We start from the raw sequence: 21,257 nt of genomic DNA, 5'->3' as shown, positions 1-21,257 counted from the left end.
CCCTTTTTTGAATGGTGTCATGGGAGAAATTAACAAGTTGCAGTATTTTTAATACAGCTTGCATAAAAAATTACCAGAGGTATACATCTGTGTGTGTGTGCATAACAACGCTGTGTTTTTGTTTCCTCATGTGGTTCTTGTGTCTGTGTGTGTGTGTGTGTGTGTGTGTGTGTGTGTGTGTGTGTGTGTGTGTGTGTGTGTGTGATGTGTGTCGGTCCGGCAGCAGCCAGCATCGTGGCCAGCCAGACGGGATTGCGTGAGACTTTTTAACTGTCTGCAGAGATGGTTCAACAAAAACCATTTGATAAACACATTGTGCAGAGGTCCTTGGACTTCAGGCTTCTGAGTGTGTATGTGTGTGTGCCTGCGTGTGTGTGTGTGTGTGTGTGTGTGTGTGTGTGTGTGTGTGTGTGTGTGTGTGTGTGTGTGTGTCGCTCCGGTCCTCAGAACCGCCATCTAAATTATAACCACCTCAAAACCACAGACCCACCAACCAGCTCTGCTGCCAGCCAGCCAGCCAGCAAGTCGGCCAATGATCAAACACTGGGCTACCAGTGCCGCCCTTTCTCTCTTTGGCTCTCCGTCTGTCTCACTCTTAACTCTCTCTCTCCATTTATATTATCATATTTTTCCTGGATTGAGCTTTGGCTTTCATGTATGTAGTGCGAGCATTTAGTAGAAAAAAAATTTTTTTTGGTCGTTGCTGACACAGATTCCATAGACGCATAGCACCATGAGAAGGCGTATACACACACACACACACACACACACACACACACACACACACACATGCACACAGAAACATGCACACCCATCCAAATATATATACACACATGCACGGATAGACTCACACAGACGTGACTAATTACAAAAAACTCACTTGGGGCTTCGAGAAACACATTGGTAAATGGCTGTAAAACAAGAATTTGACCGCCAAAATATGTGCTCACTAGTACAAAACAACCTCAGACGACGGCAAAAGCAGAGCTGCAAAACAGACCCAGTCTCCACACACATGGTGGCAATGAGCGCACCTTATGTGTGAGTCCAGGCGTAGTTTGAATCCATAGTTTACTCCCAACTCCTGGAGCAAATTAGTCCCAGCATGTAATTTGATGTAATTTTCAAATTACAAAACGTCAAAACATGTTAAAAACGCAAGTAATGTCAAATAATGGAATAGCAGCGTAATAGCTTGTAATAGCTGTTACCTTTTCACAAACTATTTAAGGATAAATGCCCGCGCTTGCTTTCTACTTCCCAACAGCTCAGCGTGGACGTGAACAGAATCGTACCCCCGGTACGATTATGACCCGTGGCCAGATAAACGTAGTCTGTGTCCTCCAGCGGTACGATTCAGAAACTAACCTGTGATGCAACATATCAGAGCTGAAATTGGCCGTGCGTCAATAGACTGTCACGATGCCGGCCCAAAGGTGAGCGTTCTCCTCCAACATTGCACAGAGGGGAAATTGTTAAAAAGGACAAAAGGGCAGCAATAAGAGGATTGGTCTTGTAAAACAAACGAAGGAACAAGGACTATGAATAATTATTGTCAGGTGGCTCTGAATGAGTGTGGAAACAAGGGAGGCTATGCTAGCTCGTAAAGAGGCTCCAGCTGGACATGGCTCGAAAGTGCGAGAGGTGATGTATTGAGATGGCAGATGTCTGTGACTAAATTGTTTGGGCGAACTGGCAGCCGAGAGCACCCGAGGAAGAAGCATGCTGAGTGGGTATACTTATCAATGTCCAAGCCTCCTCCCCTTTGGCCCTGGGAAGTGGCACTTTGAGTTGCGTTATTACTCTCTCGGTCCCACATTGGCTCCAAGTAATAGGGGTTGATTGCCAGAAGAATGATGGAGTGTTTCTCTACTCCATTGTGATTCTTTAGTGTCCTATTTGGTTAGCCCGATGTGGAATCTTCTGGACTACAAATAAAGTGTCTTCTGTGTCTTCTCCACTTTTTCTCTGCTTGTTCCTTGTTAAGATAGCCCTCTCTTTTTTTTTTACCTCTGCTAATACTGTATTACAAGTGTGGTATGAACGCTGTGCTCAAATAGTGATCTTTCAGTTGAGATCTTTCAGTTGAGATCTTTCAGTTGAGAATTTTGCTGCCGTTATTTAGGGCTACAGCTAATGCACCCAAATCCAAATCATGCACGCTTTTGTAGTTGCTTGTGGGAAGCACGGTGCCCCAGTGGTTAGCACTGTTGCCTCACAGCAAGAAGGTCCTGGGTTCGAACCCCAGGCCATCCCAGGTCCTTTCTGTGTGGAGTTTGCATGTTCTCCCCGTGTCTGCGTGAGTTTCCTCCAGATGCTCCGGTTTCCTCCCACCATCAAAAAGAAATGCATGGGTCACCCGGGTAGCATGGCAGTCTAGTCTGTTGCCTACCAACACGGGGATCACCGGATCGAATCCCCGTGTTACCTCCGGCTTGGTCGGGTGTCCCTACAGACACAATTTGCCATGTTTGCGGGTGGGAAGCAGGATGTGGGTATGTGTCCTGGCCACTGCACTAGCGCCTTCTCTGGTTGGTCAGGATGCCTGTGTGGTGTGGAGGGGGAACTGGGGGGAATAGCATGATCCTCCCATGTGCTACGTCCCCCTGGTGAAACTCCACACTGTCAGGTGAAAAGAAGCGGCTGGCGACGCCACATGTATCGGAGGAGGCATGTGGTAGTCTGCAGCACCTCCCTGGATCAGCAGAGGGGGGGGGGGGTAGCGACCAGGATGGTGGTTCAGAAGAGTGGGGTAATTGGCTGGATACAATTGGGGAGAAAAAGGGGGGAAAAAGACATGCATGTTAGGGTTAATACTCCTGCCTGTGCCCCTGTGAATAGTATGAATTAAGAAGAACTGGAGTTGGTCCCCAGACGCTGCAGCTGCCCACTGCTCCTATACAATAAGATGATGGGTTAAATGCAGAGAACTAATTCATTTCGAGAATTCAATGTAAGAATACAATGTCAAATAAAGTGGCTTTCTCTTCTTCTTAAATGAGAAAAGTCCTTGTGTGTTGCCTCCTCAGTATTAAGACTGCACTACCTTTGAATGGAAATACCCTTTGACAGGAAGTACAGATTGAGTCAGAGAGGGCCCTCGCTCCTCGGGCGTTGTTGTGGAGGAAATGGAATCATTCATCTGAGCACCATTGTTCTCCTTGCCTCAGTCTCCCTGCTCAATATAGGAGAAACTTGTCACTTTGAAAGGGAACAGGTTGAGCCCGGGGATCACATGTTGCATCACACGTTAACGCGAGGGGGATCCTGACAGCCGTCACTCAACGTGGAGTTGAAAAGAGCCGTTTGAGAAGAAATTGCTCCATTTTCACACCTCATTTCAGCAGTTAGCGCAAGTCAGTCCAACTGACACATACACACACACACACAATCCACCTGTGGTTTCCTGCTTGCAACTTACCAAGGCTGAATAAATATTCAAATGAATATTTGGCAGTGCATGAAGTGATAATTTCTTCCTGCAGTGCATTAAAGTCAACACAGGTCCACCTGTCACAGTATCTGACAGTTGTCTCAGTCACACACTAGCCCAGCCAACTGCATGCTTAGGTGCTGGGTACCTGAGCAGCCCTTATTGACGGCAGGGGGCAATTGAATAGGCCAAAGTTTTACATAAACAAACAGACATCTATTAATGGGCACGCACTTGTATTACTTACATGCACACACGTTTTGTTAGGGCATGTATTTTGGATCTGAAAAGTTATACTCGGTGCACACAGAAACCCTGCCCTGGCTCACACCCCTTAATACTCTCATGTGTCAATACAAAAACATAGCTGATATTGCTGTTTTACGACTGATGAAATGCTATTATTCTTCGAATTGAGTGTTTATATTTTGTAGGGAAAAAAACCAAAAGCCCAAATCCAAGACAAAGGATGTTAAAATCTTGTCCAGCTCTAATTTGATTGTATTTTTTTCCCTTTTTCTCTCATATTCTGCTGTTTGATCCAGTTCTTTGTGTGTGACGTCTGGAGCCTGAGAGGCTGACTACCATGCTGCTGGCTCCTGTCTGCGTGCTACTGATGCTGGGGGGTCGTGCCCTGGCCGGAGGATACCCCCCTATGCCCCAGATGAAGTACATGCAGCCCATGATGAAAGGGCCCATCGGACCTCCCTTCCGAGAGGGCAAAGGACATTACATTGGTGAGCAGTGTGTGTGTATGTGTGTGTGTGTGTGTGTGTGTGTGTGTGTGTGTGTGTGTGTGTGTGTGTGTGTGTGTGTGTGTCAATCACCATTGGCTGACTGCTTGTGCTTAACAACTGTGTTTCGTAGTCTTCATGTTGACAAAGTATATGCCATAAGGATGTTCAAAGGGCCATGAAGATGAGCTACCTTAATGTCACAGACAAGTAGGGGTAGAGTAAATGGACTGCATTTATACAGCGCTTTTCTAGTCTACCGACCACTCAAAGTGCTTCACAGTGTATTCAGAAAAGGTTGAATCAGTTCATCTGGGCACGTTTATTGACAGAAACGTTTCATCACTCCTCTAAGTGACCTCTTCAGTCTAAGTGCCCAGACACACCAAACCGACTAGCGGCGATGAAGACCGACTGTTGTGTCGCCTCATGTCGCCTGCGGTCTTTGCCAAAAAGTAGCACTTGAACACACTGCAAAGACTACAGCCCATGGCCAACTAGCATGCGCGTTCTGCACTGATTCGCTAAGCTGAACAGCCAATCAGAGTGATCTCTCTCACCGACGCGCTCCGCCGATTCACAGAAGATTAGGGAATAGTTGCTATCACAGCATTGTAAGATGGTGACAGATGTACTCTTAGCCCCCCCCCCCCCCCGGTTCAGGGATGGTCGTTCCCTCCTTACATAGACAGCGTCCTTGACTCCCCGTTCAAACGAGGATTTTCTTACCTGGATTATTGAGCACACATAAAGACATTAATAGTGTATGCCTCACATTCATACACTGATGACGAAGGCTGCCATGCAAGGCGCCGACCTGCTCATCAGGAGCAGTTAGGGGTTCAGTGTCTTGCTCAAGGACACTTCGGCATGCTCTCTGGAAGAGCCAAGGATCGAACCAGGGACCTTCCAATTACTAGACGACCCGCTCTACCTCCTGAGCCATACTGCCCCAAGAGTGTTAGATCAGAGGAGGCAATGACAGTGTTTTGAAATAATTTACCTTGATTTAACTCTGCATAGCCGCTCCCTTATTCATCGAGCCCTCGGCTCTCAGTAACGGCTTACGCATGCTATTATGATGTGCCTTTTTGCTCTCCGTGTGCAGCAAAATAGCTTCAGGGTCAGGGCGAGATGCTAACGTGCTAACAGTCGAGGATAAACGGGGTGAAGGAGTGTGTATTGGTTTAGAAGGAGGAAAAAGGAAAGGCTCTGGCCCGTTGGTGTCCCTATCAAGTCTGTGAATGTTCTGTCCCTATCAACAAGCAGAAACAAAAACTTTGCATTTGGTCAAAATTGAAATGATCAGAACAGCAATTACCCCTTGCATCACAATTCCACCTGGCTGTGATTTAAATGTGTGTACAAGTGCAAGTCTAAACTGAAGTGCTGGTCTTTCTCCAACTCTGTCAGATGTGTCAGTTTAAGTTCCTCTCCAGTCTGTGTTGTTTTTCGGTTGGATGGATATAACCACATCCATCATCAGTAACCTATAAGATGCAGCAGGAGGTCTTCCAATCAGGCACTTCGCATCGTTAGAGAGGTTAGACTCAGGATGAACGGTAATTGGACCGTTGGTTTGGGAATCTGAGGGGTCCACATTAGCTTCACCATCACCTTTTACATCACCCCTGAAAACTAATTCGTTAACACTGTCTGTTCCTCATGTTTTTATTTTTCCCTTTTACTTTTTATTTTTTCTAATTCTTCTATCACCACCTCATTGCTGCTTCTACATTGTTCTTTTTCATTTCTTAGATAAAGGCTTTTTAGTTTGAGCTTTGTAAACTAGAAAGTGCTCAATGGATAAATTCATTATCGTCAAATCACCGCTGATTTATTCACACGGGGAAATAAAAGAAAAAAATAAAATCATGGGACACCAACATAATGAAATTGTGCGTTTCGTACAGCCCATTCCAAAGCCCAGCTTGAACTGGATTTGTTTAACTGGGGTCAGTCCTGTGATTGTAATTGTTACTAATAGCATCCACAATTTTAATCCAGTACAGATCTGCCAAGTGCAGAAAGTAAAATATCTGAAGTAATATCATCTGAACTCTCTCTTCGGAGGTTATCTGATAGCCGTTAGCCAGCTTAAATTACCGTCTCCAAAATCTAATTAAGTCTCATGATGTTTGCGTAGCAGACAGGCAGGTTGTCATAACATGCGAAGTGTATTTGTTCAAATCCGCCTAATAAAGGTTATAACAAGAAGATTTAAGCACAGGACTAATAACACGAATAAAATCTCCTCGGAGATATAAATCTCGAAAGAGGATGCAGTGTTCTGTTGTGTGTCTTCATGAATGGGCGTTGGACTCATTCTTAACTCTAGTGTCACACACAATGGAGGGTATGTGTCCGGTATTAGTCAATACAGCACATCGGGCTCGTTTGAAAAACCAGCTTGGGGATGAAAACAGAAGGGAAAGGGATGAAAGCGGCACATCCCGGCTATGGGCGATTCTTTCAGGGGAATCTCAGAAAGCCTCCATTCTGTATGAGTGGCTGTCTGGCGTTACACACATAGCAGATAGAAATTACACCACAGGGCCTCCCGAAGTAAGTCTAGACCTGGTTGAACATTGCCCAACAGTTGTCCGATATGGAAACTGTCCCAAGGATCAGGACAGACAGATATATTTGTGCACTAAAGCCACTGGTTTATTGCTTCTCTCCAGGCAGTAAAAGGGCTCACTGGAGTGTGTGTCTCCCTGCCCTGTGGGTCTGGTTGGATTTGGCATGTCTCAGCTTAATGGAGGCCTGATTGCCCACTGTTTGCTGAGTTCCATCAGTTAGTTGTTCCTTCTGCCATCTGGATGCTGTTACCTCACTGTTTTTCATGTTTTTTTTTTTGAGGTTTGTGTGTGTATGTTTGTGTGTGTGTGAGAGAGAGAGACAGAAAGAGAGAGTGAGAGTGTATGCATGCATGTGTTGAGTGTGTGTGGAGGAAAATAGAAATTGTAGAAATTAAGGCTTTTGGAGGAGGGAGGGGAAGAAAGGGCAATGGCATAAAAGATCAGAGATGCGACTCCTGAAAGACTTTTATGTGCAGGCGCGCGCGCGCACACACACACACACACACACACACACATGCGCGCATGCACACACACACACAGGAGATAGAAACAAACAGAAACAGATTCTGTCTCTGCCATGGTTACCTAATTTGACTCTAACTACCAAAACATCTGCATCACATGGATAAACGAGGTTGACTGTCCCTCATATGGACGGAGAGGTCTGTTTAAAAACAAGTTTCCCTTCCATGACAGGAACATTTTCACTTTGGTGCCATGAAATAATGTTTGACAATGGCAAATTCCAAAAGTTCATGTCAGAGCGAGTTCACGAGCGAGGAAAGAAACTTGAGATTCCTGGGAATCGTGTGCAAAGATAGCACAGTTTGACTTTTGCTGTACATAATGTGAAACTGCCAAACTATCTACAATCCCACTTACACACAATGTGTAAGTGGGATTGTAGATAGTTTGGCAGCGAGTACGTCAGACCCGGAGTAGCTAGAATTATGCCTTTCTAGTTTGGGTGAGCATCATGTTTATACCGCCCTCAAGTGGTCAGAAGATCGAATTGCATCAATATAGAAATAACCTTTTTTCATACAGAGCACGTTGTTAGAACTGACTCTCACCACCAATTCTCTATAAATGTATTTCACTTAAACAAAATGGCAAGTTTTTTTTTACATGTGGTGATTAATAATCCTTTCCACATAATTTAGATGTATATACATTGTCCTTTACACAATATGGCACACTACAAGACTACATTGACAGTAAACCAATGTTATTTCTTTATATCAGAGTCCACATTTGGGAACATCAGTAATATGATGATTTTTGGGAAGATTTACAATTGCTTTGATTTAATTTAAGTGTTTAATTTAGTGTAAGGGTCATGACAAGTGTTTCTTCACCACCAAACATAATTGTTATGCTGACCGCATATCACAATTAAAAAAATGGATATCATCACATAATGTAAAAGAAAAGAAGTTACTATTCCGTATTTGAAAGCCATATTCCAAAAACAGAATGGAATAGAACATTCTCTGCATGTTTTATCTACTTGTTGGTTTATTTTTCTTTTTTTGTTGTTGCTTAGACTAATGTAATCCATCAGGGGAAATCCTCTCCACAAGTTTGTGTTTTTGGTACTACAGAGCCCATACAAATATTTCACCATCTCTTGAAATGTTTTATGACACTTGGTGTTTAGAATATTAAAGTATGTAATTTTTCAGACAGGGCATGTTTAATTTGATAATTTGTAGTCAAGACATCATAAATAATGTGTTTTACATGGGCCCAGTATTGGATCACCACATCAATACATCAGTCAGTTTGCTGTGTGTAAAAGTGTCAGAAGGACAAGGAATCTGATGTGCATTTTACATTCAAATTTCAATATGCAGTTTAATTCTGCACATGGTGGAGAGAATAAATTACTTAGTCAAATTCAAATGTAAACTGGTTAGAATTGATAAGGTTCTTATCAGTGTTCATAACTTGTTGGCCATACCTCATTCTTGCCTTGACAGGAGTTAATTGACCATTGTTCAGCATCTTCCTTTTTACTGATTCAAGAAAGTGGACAGATTCTGATGACTGTGCACTGCCATAGGCTTTTTGAGAAAAGTAAGACCTTGAAAACCTAAGGGATCTCATCGATTGAAAATCAAGTTATGCTAATCTCTGATGTCCCATTTTTTCCCCCCTGAACAGTTGCTGCATTGTAGCATCTTTTCCCTCTTTGACATGTTATGGTAGCCTTCAATCTTCTCCTGGATCGCCACCTTGCCGTGGTGGAGAAGCTTGCATGCACTAACGATCCCAAGAGCTATGCCGTCCGGAGCTTGGCTCCTGGTAGGGTCACCCAAGGCGAATAGGTCAAGGGGGAGGGTCCAGACGAAGTGCGATCCAACAAAGACCTCAATAGTGTAACTGGCAGAAGATGTCTCCAGGTCACAACGGCAGTGAAGGCAGATGAAGGCTGCAACAGAGGGTGGTCCCCAATTTTCTTGGTTCTCCATGCCATTGGACTCTGACCACCCCCTGCCAAGGACCGTGTGGTGGCTGCAGGCACATCAGCCATTCCACGTAAAAAGCTCTCACTCACAGGTGTCCTTCCATTATGTGGCACCAGGATGGGCCTCTACACCCACCTGAAGACTCAGAGGGACCCAGAGGGAGGATGGTCGTACTTGACCCTGAGTGACAGCTGATGATGATGAGCCTTCAATGAATCTCTTGAAACCTCAGCTCTGAAGTTAGCATGACATTTTTATGAAACGGGGCAATATTTTTGAGATTTCTATCCATGTATTGAGATACATTGGAAAGCACTCAATCGGCAAAACATTTTTTAATGTTATTCCAGGGTATTGTAAACATTCCTCAGTAGGCAAGAAAGATTCAGAACAATGGTCTGAGATATGTGGAAATCATTCCATCCTCTGCAAAGACTACATACATATCACTTATGCTCATCAGTTTAGATTGCAAATGTATTTGGACTAACAACCTGCTCTCCACCATGCTGATTTCAGCAGCACCTACTTTAGTGTAACCGTATCATACCACCCGCTTATAAACTTGACAGTTTTTGCAAGCGTTTTGAAATATAATGAAGACCACAACTACAGAATGTACATTTTTTGTCAAAACAGGCAGACAGTATTGAAATGGACTGACACTAGGGGGCAGCAGAAAGCAACAAGAGAGGCTCCGGGTTAGAATGCTGAAGATTCTTCTAATTATTTTCTTGAGGGTTATCCGTTTAATTTCCATAAAGAACCGAAAAATATGTTGCAACAGTGGTGGAAATGGTGACACATCAAGAAGAAGTAGTTTTATTGGTTAATAACGCTTCAAATGAGGGTATGCCCTCATTTAGAAGCATCTGTCATGATCTATTTTGAAGAGGATAGTCATGTACATGTGAGAGGATCATCCAGTCATATGACATGAATAATTACTTACAAGCGGTGTGTTACTGGGCTGAAGTAAAGAAAAAGCAGCTGCATCATAGATATGAGGGAGAAATCCTTTTCACACATGCTCTGGCACACTACATGGTTAAGCATTTTTCTAAGGAAGTCTTCTCAGTGCCTCTGGTCTGATTGTTTGGTGGTGAAACTGTGAGATAAAAAGTCCATCTATGCACCTGGGCTGCTTCCTTGATCTACCTTCTTCTCCACTGGATTTCTCTTGAATGATAGTTTCAAATAAAATGGAAAGTGGGAACGATAACTCTCGCCACCTACATAAAACCACCAGAAGAGAAACGTGAATACAACTGATCCAAAGCCTTATAGAGTTTCATTATACGAATTTAGGTTTCCCGTGTTAAAAAAAAATTACTTCTGCTCTAAAAGATATAAATATAAAAAGTGTTATTCTTCATTTTAAATGATTGGGGTTAACTAAGATTCATGACTGATAAAGTGTTAACATTTGAAGACTGGATTCCTTTTCATGACAAGCATTTGAAGTGAGAGCTTCTTTTTTTTTCAGACTCAAAAATGAAACGATTGGTCCACTGATCATAGTGTGCTTTTTTTTCTCTCTCTCTCTGTAGATATGCCACCCATGATGGATGTGAAGGGCGAGCCAGGCCCCCAAGGGAAACCTGGACCAAGAGGACCCCCTGGACCAGCAGGACTTCCAGGGAAACCTGGAATTGGGAAACCAGGTCTTAATGGTCAGACGGGTCCCCAGGGGCCTCCGGGTTTTCCAGGAATTGGGAAGCCTGGGCTTCCAGGTCTCCCAGGAAAGATTGGGCCAAAGGGGATGCCAGGGCTTAAAGGTGAAATTGGTCCTCGTGGTGAACCAGGTGCCAGAGGTCTTCCAGGGCAGCCTGGTCTCCCTGGTCCTGCGGGCTTGTCTCTGAATGGAAAACCCGGCCTTCCTGGCATCAGGGGCCCACCTGGCTCCCGTGGAGAGCCGGGGCTAAAGGGTGGCCCTGGCGCTCCAGGCGAGCGTGGGTTTAAGGGTGAGAATGGAAATGGGAAGCCAGGCCCTACAGGCATTAGGGGCCTTCCAGGGCCTAAGGGCAATGTGGGGCCACCTGGTCTTCAAGGTGTGGGTAAAACAGGACCAAATGGGTTTCCTGGAGCACCCGGTCCTAAAGGTGACCAGGGGCTTCCAGGGGAACAAGGAGAACCAGGAGAGGCAGGGGCTCCGGGTCTTCAGGGTTTGCCAGGGCCAATTGGTCTGGGGAAGCCTGGGTTAGATGGCTTGCCAGGAGCACCAGGTGGATTTGGGGCAAAGGGTGAGCCGGGGCCCAGGGGTGCCCCTGGATTCCCCGGGGCTCCTGGCTATGGTAAACCTGGACTTATTGGAATAAAAGGAGACAAGGGCCATGGCGGGCTACCAGGGCTTCCTGGGGACAAAGGAGAGCCAGGAATGGAGGGCCCAATGGGGGAGCCGGGCCTTGATGGACAAGTAGGACAACCAGGAATTCAAGGCCCTATGGGGCTCCCTGGAAAACATGGAATGCCGGGACTCAAAGGAGAGTTGGGCCCCCAGGGGCCCCCAGGTCTGCCTGGCCTCAGAGGTGACCAAGGCCCCAGTGGGCTCTCAGGAAAACCTGGCATGCCTGGAGAGAGGGGCATCCCTGGTCCTAATGGGGCTATTGGAAAACCTGGCCCCAAAGGTGAGGGAGGGCATATTGGCCTGCCTGGAAATCCAGGACTGACAGGTGCCCCAGGGCTGAAAGGTGAGACAGGGTTTATGGGGGCTCCAGGGCCCAGGGGCCAGTCAGGTATCCCTGGGCTCCAGGGGCCTCTTGGTCCTATGGGCCCACAGGGTGTCCCAGGCTTAAAGGGTGAACCTGGATTGCCGGGCATTCCAGGGCTTGGTAAGGGGGGAGAGAAAGGAGCTACAGGACCCCAAGGTCCTCCAGGGAAACCAGGAATCGCTGGGCTTAATGGCAACCCAGGACTTCCTGGCCCTCCTGGTCCTCCAGGTCCTCCGGGAAATGGCCAGACAGTCGTGGCAGGACCAACAGATTCACAGTTAGAAGGGGATGAGGTACCTGGAGACAGGAAGAAGCCTGTGTACAGTCACGTTGCACTCTCTGCCTCTGTAGCACCAGCCTTCACTGCCATTCTCACCACACCATTCCCTCCGTCTGGCATGCCCATCAAATTCGACAGGACCCTGTACAATGGGCAAAATGCCTACAACCCTGCCACTGGCATGTTCACTGCTCCTATGTCTGGTGTCTACTACTTTGCCTACCACGTGCATGTAAAGGGAACCAGCCTGTGGGTGGCACTGTACAAGAACAATGTGCCTGCCACTTACACCTATGATGAATACAAGAAGGGCTACATGGACCAGGCATCTGGTAGTGCTGTGCTGGAGCTGAAGGAGGCTGACCAGGTATGGGTCCAGATGCCCTCGGATCAGGCCAATGGCCTCTATTCCACCGAGTACATCCACTCCTCCTTCTCAGGATTCCTGCTATGTCCCACATAACCCTGTTTTTCCATTCAAATAAGTCCCTGTGCTGGCGCCTGAGAGCAAACCTAAAATACCTGCAGCCGTAATAGAAACAAAACATCCATAAAGATATTGATATTATTGCCACCATCTTCATCAGCATCACCTTCAACATCAAAAGAAGAAAAAAAACTTTGTGAATGAAAGATGGAAAGAGTTAAAAGACAGGGGAAAGATATTAATGCTGTGTTTTTGTTTTTGTTTTTGTTTTCGATGTCTTTTGATCGTCTGTTTCGGTTTGTGTTTATGTTGTTTTTATCTTATGATATGATTATTATAATTGTTTTAATTTTATTGATATTATTTGTCCTTGTCACCATTGTTGTTGTTGTTTATTGGATTCTGACTAAGTGCCTTACTTTGCATTGTGTAAGAAACAGACCTTCCCATTTGACTGCACATCCTGGCCATATGCTCTGACACACAGATAGGATGACATCATCAGACCCTGGGAGGCAGGCTGGCTTCCCTGGCTGCAATCCTCCCCTGCATAAAACTGAGATTGAATGACAAGAGACTGATGTGTAAACAGCAACAACACTTGACGTATCACAAAAATTGAGCAACAACAGCAAAACACAGCCTTCAGTGTCATAAAAAAAGCAACAACAACATTACTTTTCCGTTGGTCGTCATCAAACCCTATAGGTATTTCTAAACAACTACTACACTGAGGATTAAAGGACATAATTCACCATTCTTTATTGTTATATAATGAGGTATATAGTGTGGCATTTAAACAGTTAGGCAAAGGCATCTGTTGGGTGCTAATTTCTATTCTATGTTTTAAATTTGAGAAGCTGATCATTGAAAATGATGGCTTTATGTCATGGATATAACTTATTGCTCTGTCCAGATCATGTAAGAGACATACTGTAATCCAAGAATGATATAATCTTACATTAACTGAGCTATTGAAATCAAATTGGCCTTTTTTGGAAAATATCAACATCATGCAAGGACAATGATGTGTGTTTTTAATAACTTTCATTGCAGTAATGGAGGACTACATGTGTGCATACAGTAAATGTGTATATGCCTTAGAATAAAAATGCTGAGAGGAACTGCCGGTTGACACTAAAGTTCCACCTGTGAACAGATTGGTGCCCTGCTTCCTTTTGTCAATCTGGTTGCTATTCCCGATCCACATGTCTACTGCTATTATTTGTGTCACAGTTACTCGGCACCGTGACATCACTGCATGATATCACTATATCTTATGCTATTACTAGCTGCTGGGAAATCAATATTACAGTGCATTTGAGATTTATATACCATCGGAATAGTAAGCACGCTTTGGCTGCAGCTCAAAGCCCCACGCTGACCACATACTGCAACCCGTAAGATCTGTGAAGAGGCTGTAAACCGGTTTAGGTTTGGAAAGTAGGGACACAAATACGCTAGAAACAAAGCAATCTCCTGGTTCGTTTGCGTCCACTTCTTCCTTTGGTGCTAATTTCTGTTTGACTTCTAGGTAAGCAAATGAGAGTTCTGGAAAAAAAAATGCGTAGTCCTAAATTTAGTGATTTTTTCCCCTTCGTTCTCCAAGCATCACTTATGCACAGCACATATATAGGCTATTACTTAGATTTAATAGCTTAGCTATTGTTTATTTTAGTGAAACACCCCCGGTTACAAAGACAGGTATTTTTCTGGACTCAACCTCAAATCATGCAGTTATAATTTAACATTGATCTTGGTCTACTCTATGAATAAGTAAAGGGACTGAGTGAGATGCACATTTTGAGAAAAAAAAATATGTTGCTAAACTTTTAACATCCCCCTGTTAGATTTCTGGAAGGAGTAGTGGGGTCAGTGGTTGTAGATGTGTATTTGTTCTTCTCTGTTAAAGTGTTATAGACAGATGCTGTGCATGTATGCATATGCATGTGTTCTAGTGTGTGTGTGTGTGTGTGTGTGTGTGTGTGTGTGTGTGTGTGTGTGTGTGTGTGTGTGTGTGTGTGTGTGTGTGTTGTGTGTGTGTGTGTGTGTGTGTGAGCGATAGAGAGTAAGGAGAAGGTGATAGAAAGAGTAAGAGGGTGTTTTTTTGTCCCATTATCCCCCTGGCATTCAGGTCATGAATAATATTCTGCAAGGATAACAGTAAACTTGATACTCACAAGCAAGTCAATATTCAACAAGACGTATGACTTCAAATATGTTTTACCTCCATTTGGGGTTACAATAAAATCACATACGTGTATTACAACACTCAACATTCAGCCGTTGCGAAGTAAGGGAACAAGTTGTGAAATAGATGAGTGAATGTAATGACCAGATGATGGAAAATGTACAAGAAACTATGTTACTAGAAACCGAGTATTGGCCAGCAGTTAGCAGGTTATTTTTCATACGGATCAAAAATAAATAAATGTCAGGTTGCTGTGCAATATTTCTGTGTTGTACCGAGTTGCAAACAACTGAGACTTTGTGCCAAGCATGCAAAATCTGTGCACAGAGAATTTTATCAATGGCTGCACTGTCAGTGAGGTTAATGGAGAGATCATGGCAGCAAAGGCGGATATGGCTTTATGTTGAAAATATGGAGGTCATGTAACTGTGTACTCGCCCGATGTGAACGAGTTCAGAGATGATTCTGATGTACATGGTGGTGGCGTATCATTCTCACGTGGCTGACAATAGCCATACCCAAACAAATTCATCACACTGAATTTAGAGCTAGTTTACAGTTAGCTAGCTTAGAGTTAGCTGTAGCGGTATCAGAAGTACAAGACTCTGCTAAACATTGGTCTTTGCAGTCAGAGTGAATGTATGCTATTCGACTGGTTTACAGTAATGGCAATGGAAAAAAAAACTTAAGACGTTCATGCATATGAAACCATGGTGTCTCACGAAACACACACACACACACACACACACACACACACACACACACACACACACACACACACACACACACACACACACACACACACACACACACACACACAAATAACTATCCAAGTCTCATTGAGAATCCAGTCCCAGGATGAGGCTAATCAGTATTTCAAATCTGTGTAATGCACTTGCTCTCGCCCTGTCTGTTACCACAACACCAACACAACCACAGTTTATGCATCATTACTTCCTACTAGACAATTCAAGGCTCATTGTGTACTGTGTGTTGCATTTTTTGTGTGTGTGTGTGTCTCCTTCTTTTAGACATTTGAAATGGTCATTTGAATTGTGGCTTTTGCTTTTGTCTCATGTTTTCATAGACAATGTCACTTGCTTGCAGAGTTTTGCCCTGTGTGCAAATCCATTTAACAAGTGTCAGTAAGATCTGTTGTTCGGTTTAAGTCACAAATTGCTTTGACTTGTTTTCTATTTTTCTTGAAAAAAAAAACAAACAAAAAAACATGAACAAACAAAAAACAAAACAAAACACAAAAAAAATACAAAAAAAAATATCGCTTCGGTTCTTAAGGGATATTTGTTTGTTTTAGTTTTGATAAATACAAACGGCCATTCCCATTTGCACATGAAATTAATGATGTATTTATACATTTGTGATAATTTAAATAGGAATGCCAAAACTGACCACCGAAGCCTAGAACGTATAAATGGTATTTAACAGCATTTGATGAGTTAAGAGCATTTACAACATGTAGTTAACATCCTAGCGTTGTTTGTGAAGGAATTTTTTTGTGGACTTTTATTTTCTATTTGTGTAATGTACAATGTATCAACTTATAGGATTTTTGTCTTATACATGACTATTGCGTGCACTCTATGCAATAGAATTTGGGTATAAAATGCACTCTTTTTTTTTGATTGAAAATGTTTGTCTGCTTATACAAAATCAGTACAGTACTTGATTGTATTGATACCACATCAATAAATACTTTCTTGTATATGGCTCTCTGGTCTGTTTTTATCTATTGCAATAGTCTATTGTTGCAAACAGGGGAGATACAGCTTTTGTCAACACCTCGGTTGTTACTCTGCAGCGCGTTACATGTCATCAAATCAGCACATCCAGCAAATCCAGGAGGAATTATTTTGTTAGATGTGCCAGACACAATTAACACATGTGATACAATCTCGAAACATCGGCGTTGTAAATCCTCGCAATTAAAAGAATAAACACCAGAGGAAAAGAAATTTAAGACTTTGGATACTGCCAGCACCGATAACTACAAAAGGCCCCACAGTATTCCCAAACTCATATCCCAGACTTTGTATTGCGCAAAAACTACTGAGATTACTCATCAAGTACACAAACCCATTATTCATCACGAATTGGAGAACTGTATACAATTAAATGTTGATTGCAGAGTGTAATGGTTGTAGAATAGTGACACCATCTGCGTTTAGGTTGGGTTCTTATAAGCCTCGCTTTCACTGTGCAATTCTTGATCATGGTATCTCCCCTGCCAGGTGAGTATATTTCACTGTGCAATTCTGCCTGCCACTGAGTACCATCTCACAGGAACATGAAGGCTCGGTTTACTGCACAGAGCTCTAGGCCTATGAGAAAAGTAGTATATTATTGTTTTCTGCTAGGACATGTGGATCTAGCCATACTTGCAGACAAACACTGGCAAGCACACAACACACACACACACACACACACACACACACACACACACACACACACACACACACACACACACACACACACACACACACACACACACACATCATCATCATCAACAACAACATTATCATCATCATCAAGATACACATGCATACAAACACCCTTTCTGAGACGTTTGCTGCTGTTATTTAGGACAACAGCTAATTCATCGAAATCCAAATCATGCTCGCTTCTGTAGTTGCTTATTTTAATGGTTATGGTTGGGTAAGACTTCTCTGAGGAAAAAAGGACAGCGCATAGCTCATTGTTTCTTCAACATGCAGAAGAAGATGCAGGTGGTAGCAAGTTTAAAGAGGAAGCAAAGTTGTTGCGGATGTAAAGTAGATACAGATATGGCAGAGGCAACAGATACACATCGCTAGCTTTGACCCATATTCAACCATGGTTTGTTTTTGGGTGATGGAGTGGGTGGGGAAGGTGTGACGCAACGACCCTGGTAGCTTTGTTTTCTTTCGGATGTATGTATGGGATTTAGGGTGATCAAACCCCAATGTATTCAACAGGATCCCCATAGATGTCAGTCAGGTTGTTATTGTTTTGTTGTTGTGGTGGTGGTCTGAGTTGTTGCTGTTGCTGTCGGTACTGTAACATGCACGGATGCCAAGGGCTACCGAGCCTATTCATCCGTGATCGTTACAATACTATTGTATAGGATGGGGTATGGAGTAAACAAACACCAACACAATTAACATGAACACCATGTGTTGATGCATGCTCAGTAATCCAGGTCAGGAAATCCCAGAAAGTTGGATCAGTTCATCTGGACACAACGTTTATCATTAAAACCATATTTGTCCGTAAGTAAAAACAAAAACAAAAACAAAAACGATCATCGAAATGCAAGTTCAACTGAGATAGCCATTCCTGATATTGTAATTATTACCATTGTCCTACGAGAAGAGATCTGTTTTCACCTTTTATCAGGTTCTGTACAAAAAGTGAAAACAAGTATCCTCTCGTAGGACGATGCTGTGTCTAACTATTATCATATTACTGGGTTGTTGTTGTTTTTTCTGTTGAAATTGTTTTTGTTGTTATTATCAACACCTTTCAATTAAGGTTTGAATTATGGCTGCTATATTTTAAAAAAAAAAGAAAAAAAGAAAAAAGAAGCATTATTATCTAGAAATGTCGTCACCGTAATGAGCGCTCACCGCCGGCGCTTGAGCGCTCCGGCTGGACTTTCCTTGCGTCACCATGACGTGCGAGCAGACTCCTCCCCGACCGTCCACCGCCGAGGAGAAAGTCCCGCTGCCACATTGAAGAACAAAAAAGGCGATCTGACAGCGGTCTCAGCTCTCCCTCCGCTTTCTCCGGGATTGTCACGGGATTTCAATGTTCAGCCTGCTCTTTGTAAGTACCGAGCCGACGGGAAAGCTGACCTCTTCTAACCGTTTTCTCGTGTGATTCGCTATGTACAACCGCAGCGCAGTAATTGAAAGTTGGAAAACATTTAGGCGACGGGTTAGCTTAGCTAGCCGATCCAGCACATCTCTGGGTAAACGCTGCAAGCTAGATGAGAGGATGAGTTAGCCACGTTAACGTTAGCCCGGTAAGCCTGGACAGCTGGAAAATTGAGTTAGCTAATAGCATAACGCCGAAATTGAAAATAAATAGCTACCTAAATAATTTAGGATGTCACCATTTTTGTTGACCAACTGGCGTGAACTAATGTTGCACACCGGATCCCCTGTAGTATAAATTAAGTGTGGTGACAAATGATACGGAGTGCCTGCTTTCGGCTAGCTACTTTAGCGTACTGCCAAGGCTCAAACTGTTAACTACAAGATTAAAAAGGGAATTAATTTGATTAAAAGCAAGAAAGCGTGTCTCACTAACATTTTCCTAATTCGGAATCCAGCCTTGTAAAGGTTATGAGTACTTATGTCTATGCTAATCGGCGCAGCTACAGTTTTTAACCACAGCTAACGTTAGCGCAAGGACAAGGCGCAGGCAGTAACGCTAAAGGAAACATTTCCTGGGCGACACCTAGATGGTTTAGCATAGGTCTAAGATAACGTTACTAACGCTGTTTACGATGATCTGTGACACAGACAGTGCTTAATGTTTAAAATGCAGCCTGGGATCTTGGATATTGCAAACGATCAAGTTATATTTTCACGACCAGCCATATTCTTACTAATCCAGTTAGCTGGTGTGCGTTAGCTGACAAGTGAGCCATCTGCCTTCCGCCCTTTGTCAAAATGTGTTGTCAAATGACCCAGCGCATGGTTCGCTCCAGCAACTCTTATTGTCGGCAGCGGAACCAACCCTCTAATAAGAAGACCGAATGGTTGATTGTTGATTAAGCTGTATTATTTGGTATACCTCAGTTGGAGTAATAAGGATTGCCTTTGCTGCTAACGCTAGCCCAATTTTACTCTCGACAGAGCAAGTTAGTGAGCTTTCCAGAGAAAGAATTGGTTAACACTGAGGTTAGGTGGCTCTATAATTGAGCACACTCTTTGCTTTCCAAAAACAGAAAGTATCCAGCCATCAAGCCATGTGGGCTGAAGTGAAATTGAGGAAATGCACTTGGGAAGGAAGTTGCCAAGAGCAGCTGTGACACTCGGAGGCAGCAACACATTCTCATGCCTCATGGTTTTTGTTTCATGACCTCCCAGTGGTGGTTTCAATCTTTGTTCTCTGGCAATAATTTGTAGTGGGTAACTAATGAAAAAGAATATGGGTGACCACTCCTACTTCAGTGGGTGGATGAGTCAATGTGTAACTGGTAAAACAGGTGAAATAATTGCACATTCCTTTAGGAATAACTTCAAAGTGACTTAATCTGTGTAGACAGTGGAGACTTTTTTTAAAAAAAAATTTACATTTCCGCCAACTGTAAATGTGTGGCATGTTTCTCTCAGACAGTTATTGGTCTAATTAATCCATTGATGGATGAAAAATGAATATAGTGATCCACAATGGTTAGGATATACAATAACTTCACTAAACACTAGTATACCCTCATTATACATAGCTCTTATACAAAGGTACAGGAAGTGTTTATGCTTTACGTTTTATTCAGAAGTAGGTCACTCATACTGCTGACCTGCTTTATATTAAAGTTAATTGACACATGATGCTGAGGCCCACTCCAGAAATAGCCTTGCTCCACTAAGCCCAGATACAGTGCAGCCTGAAGCTAAGGACAGGCCCGTGCAATTTTAGGCTGTCATTTAAGGGATGCTAAAATACGTACCATACCTCTTTGTCACATCACTGCGTAGAATTAATACATAAAAAAATCTATAATTTACAGTGCAGCAAGACCTTACCTGTTCCTCACTGTGCTGCATATATGTTAAATCTGGTTGTAAATTGCATTCAAATATGAGTTCATATACGATTCAGTAAAAGGATGAGGCAGCTCCATTGTTGGATGTTCCTCATTTTTGGCATTGTAACAAACAACATGACGTTAGCATGAAATGGATTGCTGTTTAAAGCATGTGCTTTTTCAACAGACAGATTGGAAAACCAAAATTACATCTACACCTGGGGCACTCTTAGTATAATTCCCATTGTGACAAATGTAAGTCTTCTATTTCACGCTGGTCTGATCTTACCAATACCTGGCTACATGAGAAATGTTAGCTTTGACCCAGGTTCTGCTCATGGTGGGGTGATATTCAAGATTGCAATGGTTGCAAATGTAATGCAAGATTGCTGCTGTTGTTTAATAATTTTACTATGTAGTGTCATGAGGAAAAGGCAAGGTCATTTGTGCGCTCTATTGAGTTCAACCATATGCATTGTGCATAAGGGGCTCTTTGGTTTCAAGGTTTAATAGATCAAAAACAGAAAGAAATGGAGATTAAATTAAAATAAAAAAACTAACCAAGGCATGCGAGTGCCTTGCGTATGAGTTTTTTGAGATTACCAATATCTCCGTTATTCTGCCAATTAAGATTTTGTCTGTAAATGTTTTCTTCTCCAGCAAATAGATTTAAGCT

General features: G+C 43.2%; 2 protein-coding genes across 3 annotated transcripts in view; both read left to right on the top strand.

The window, feature by feature from the left end:
• col8a2 (collagen, type VIII, alpha 2) overlaps positions 1–16,552 on the top strand; it is a 55,397-nt gene extending 38,845 nt beyond the window's left edge. The window contains exons 3-4 of the mRNA XM_056298973.1: positions 3,979–4,170; positions 10,771–16,552. Coding sequence (XP_056154948.1) covers positions 4,020–4,170; positions 10,771–12,674 — 2,055 coding nt within the window. The 5' untranslated portion in view covers positions 3,979–4,019 and the 3' untranslated portion in view covers positions 12,675–16,552. The remainder of the gene's footprint in view (positions 1–3,978; positions 4,171–10,770) is intronic.
• A 1,974-nt stretch (positions 16,553–18,526) lies between these two features.
• The window catches only part of ptp4a2b (protein tyrosine phosphatase 4A2b), a 36,495-nt gene continuing 33,764 nt past the window's right edge, over positions 18,527–21,257 (top strand). Inside the window, exon 1 of one of the 2 annotated variants that reach the window (XM_056298976.1) lies at positions 18,527–18,651. The gene's annotated coding sequence lies outside the window, so the exon portion shown is untranslated. The remainder of the gene's footprint in view (positions 18,652–21,257) is intronic. The other variant, XM_056298974.1, reaches the window with a different exon arrangement.

This window comes from Lampris incognitus, chromosome 18, assembly GCF_029633865.1.
Source record: "Lampris incognitus isolate fLamInc1 chromosome 18, fLamInc1.hap2, whole genome shotgun sequence".
Lineage (NCBI taxonomy): Eukaryota > Metazoa > Chordata > Actinopteri > Lampriformes > Lampridae > Lampris > Lampris incognitus.
Note: the sequence above shows the minus strand (reverse complement) of the source record. Positions and strands in the feature narration are given on the sequence as shown.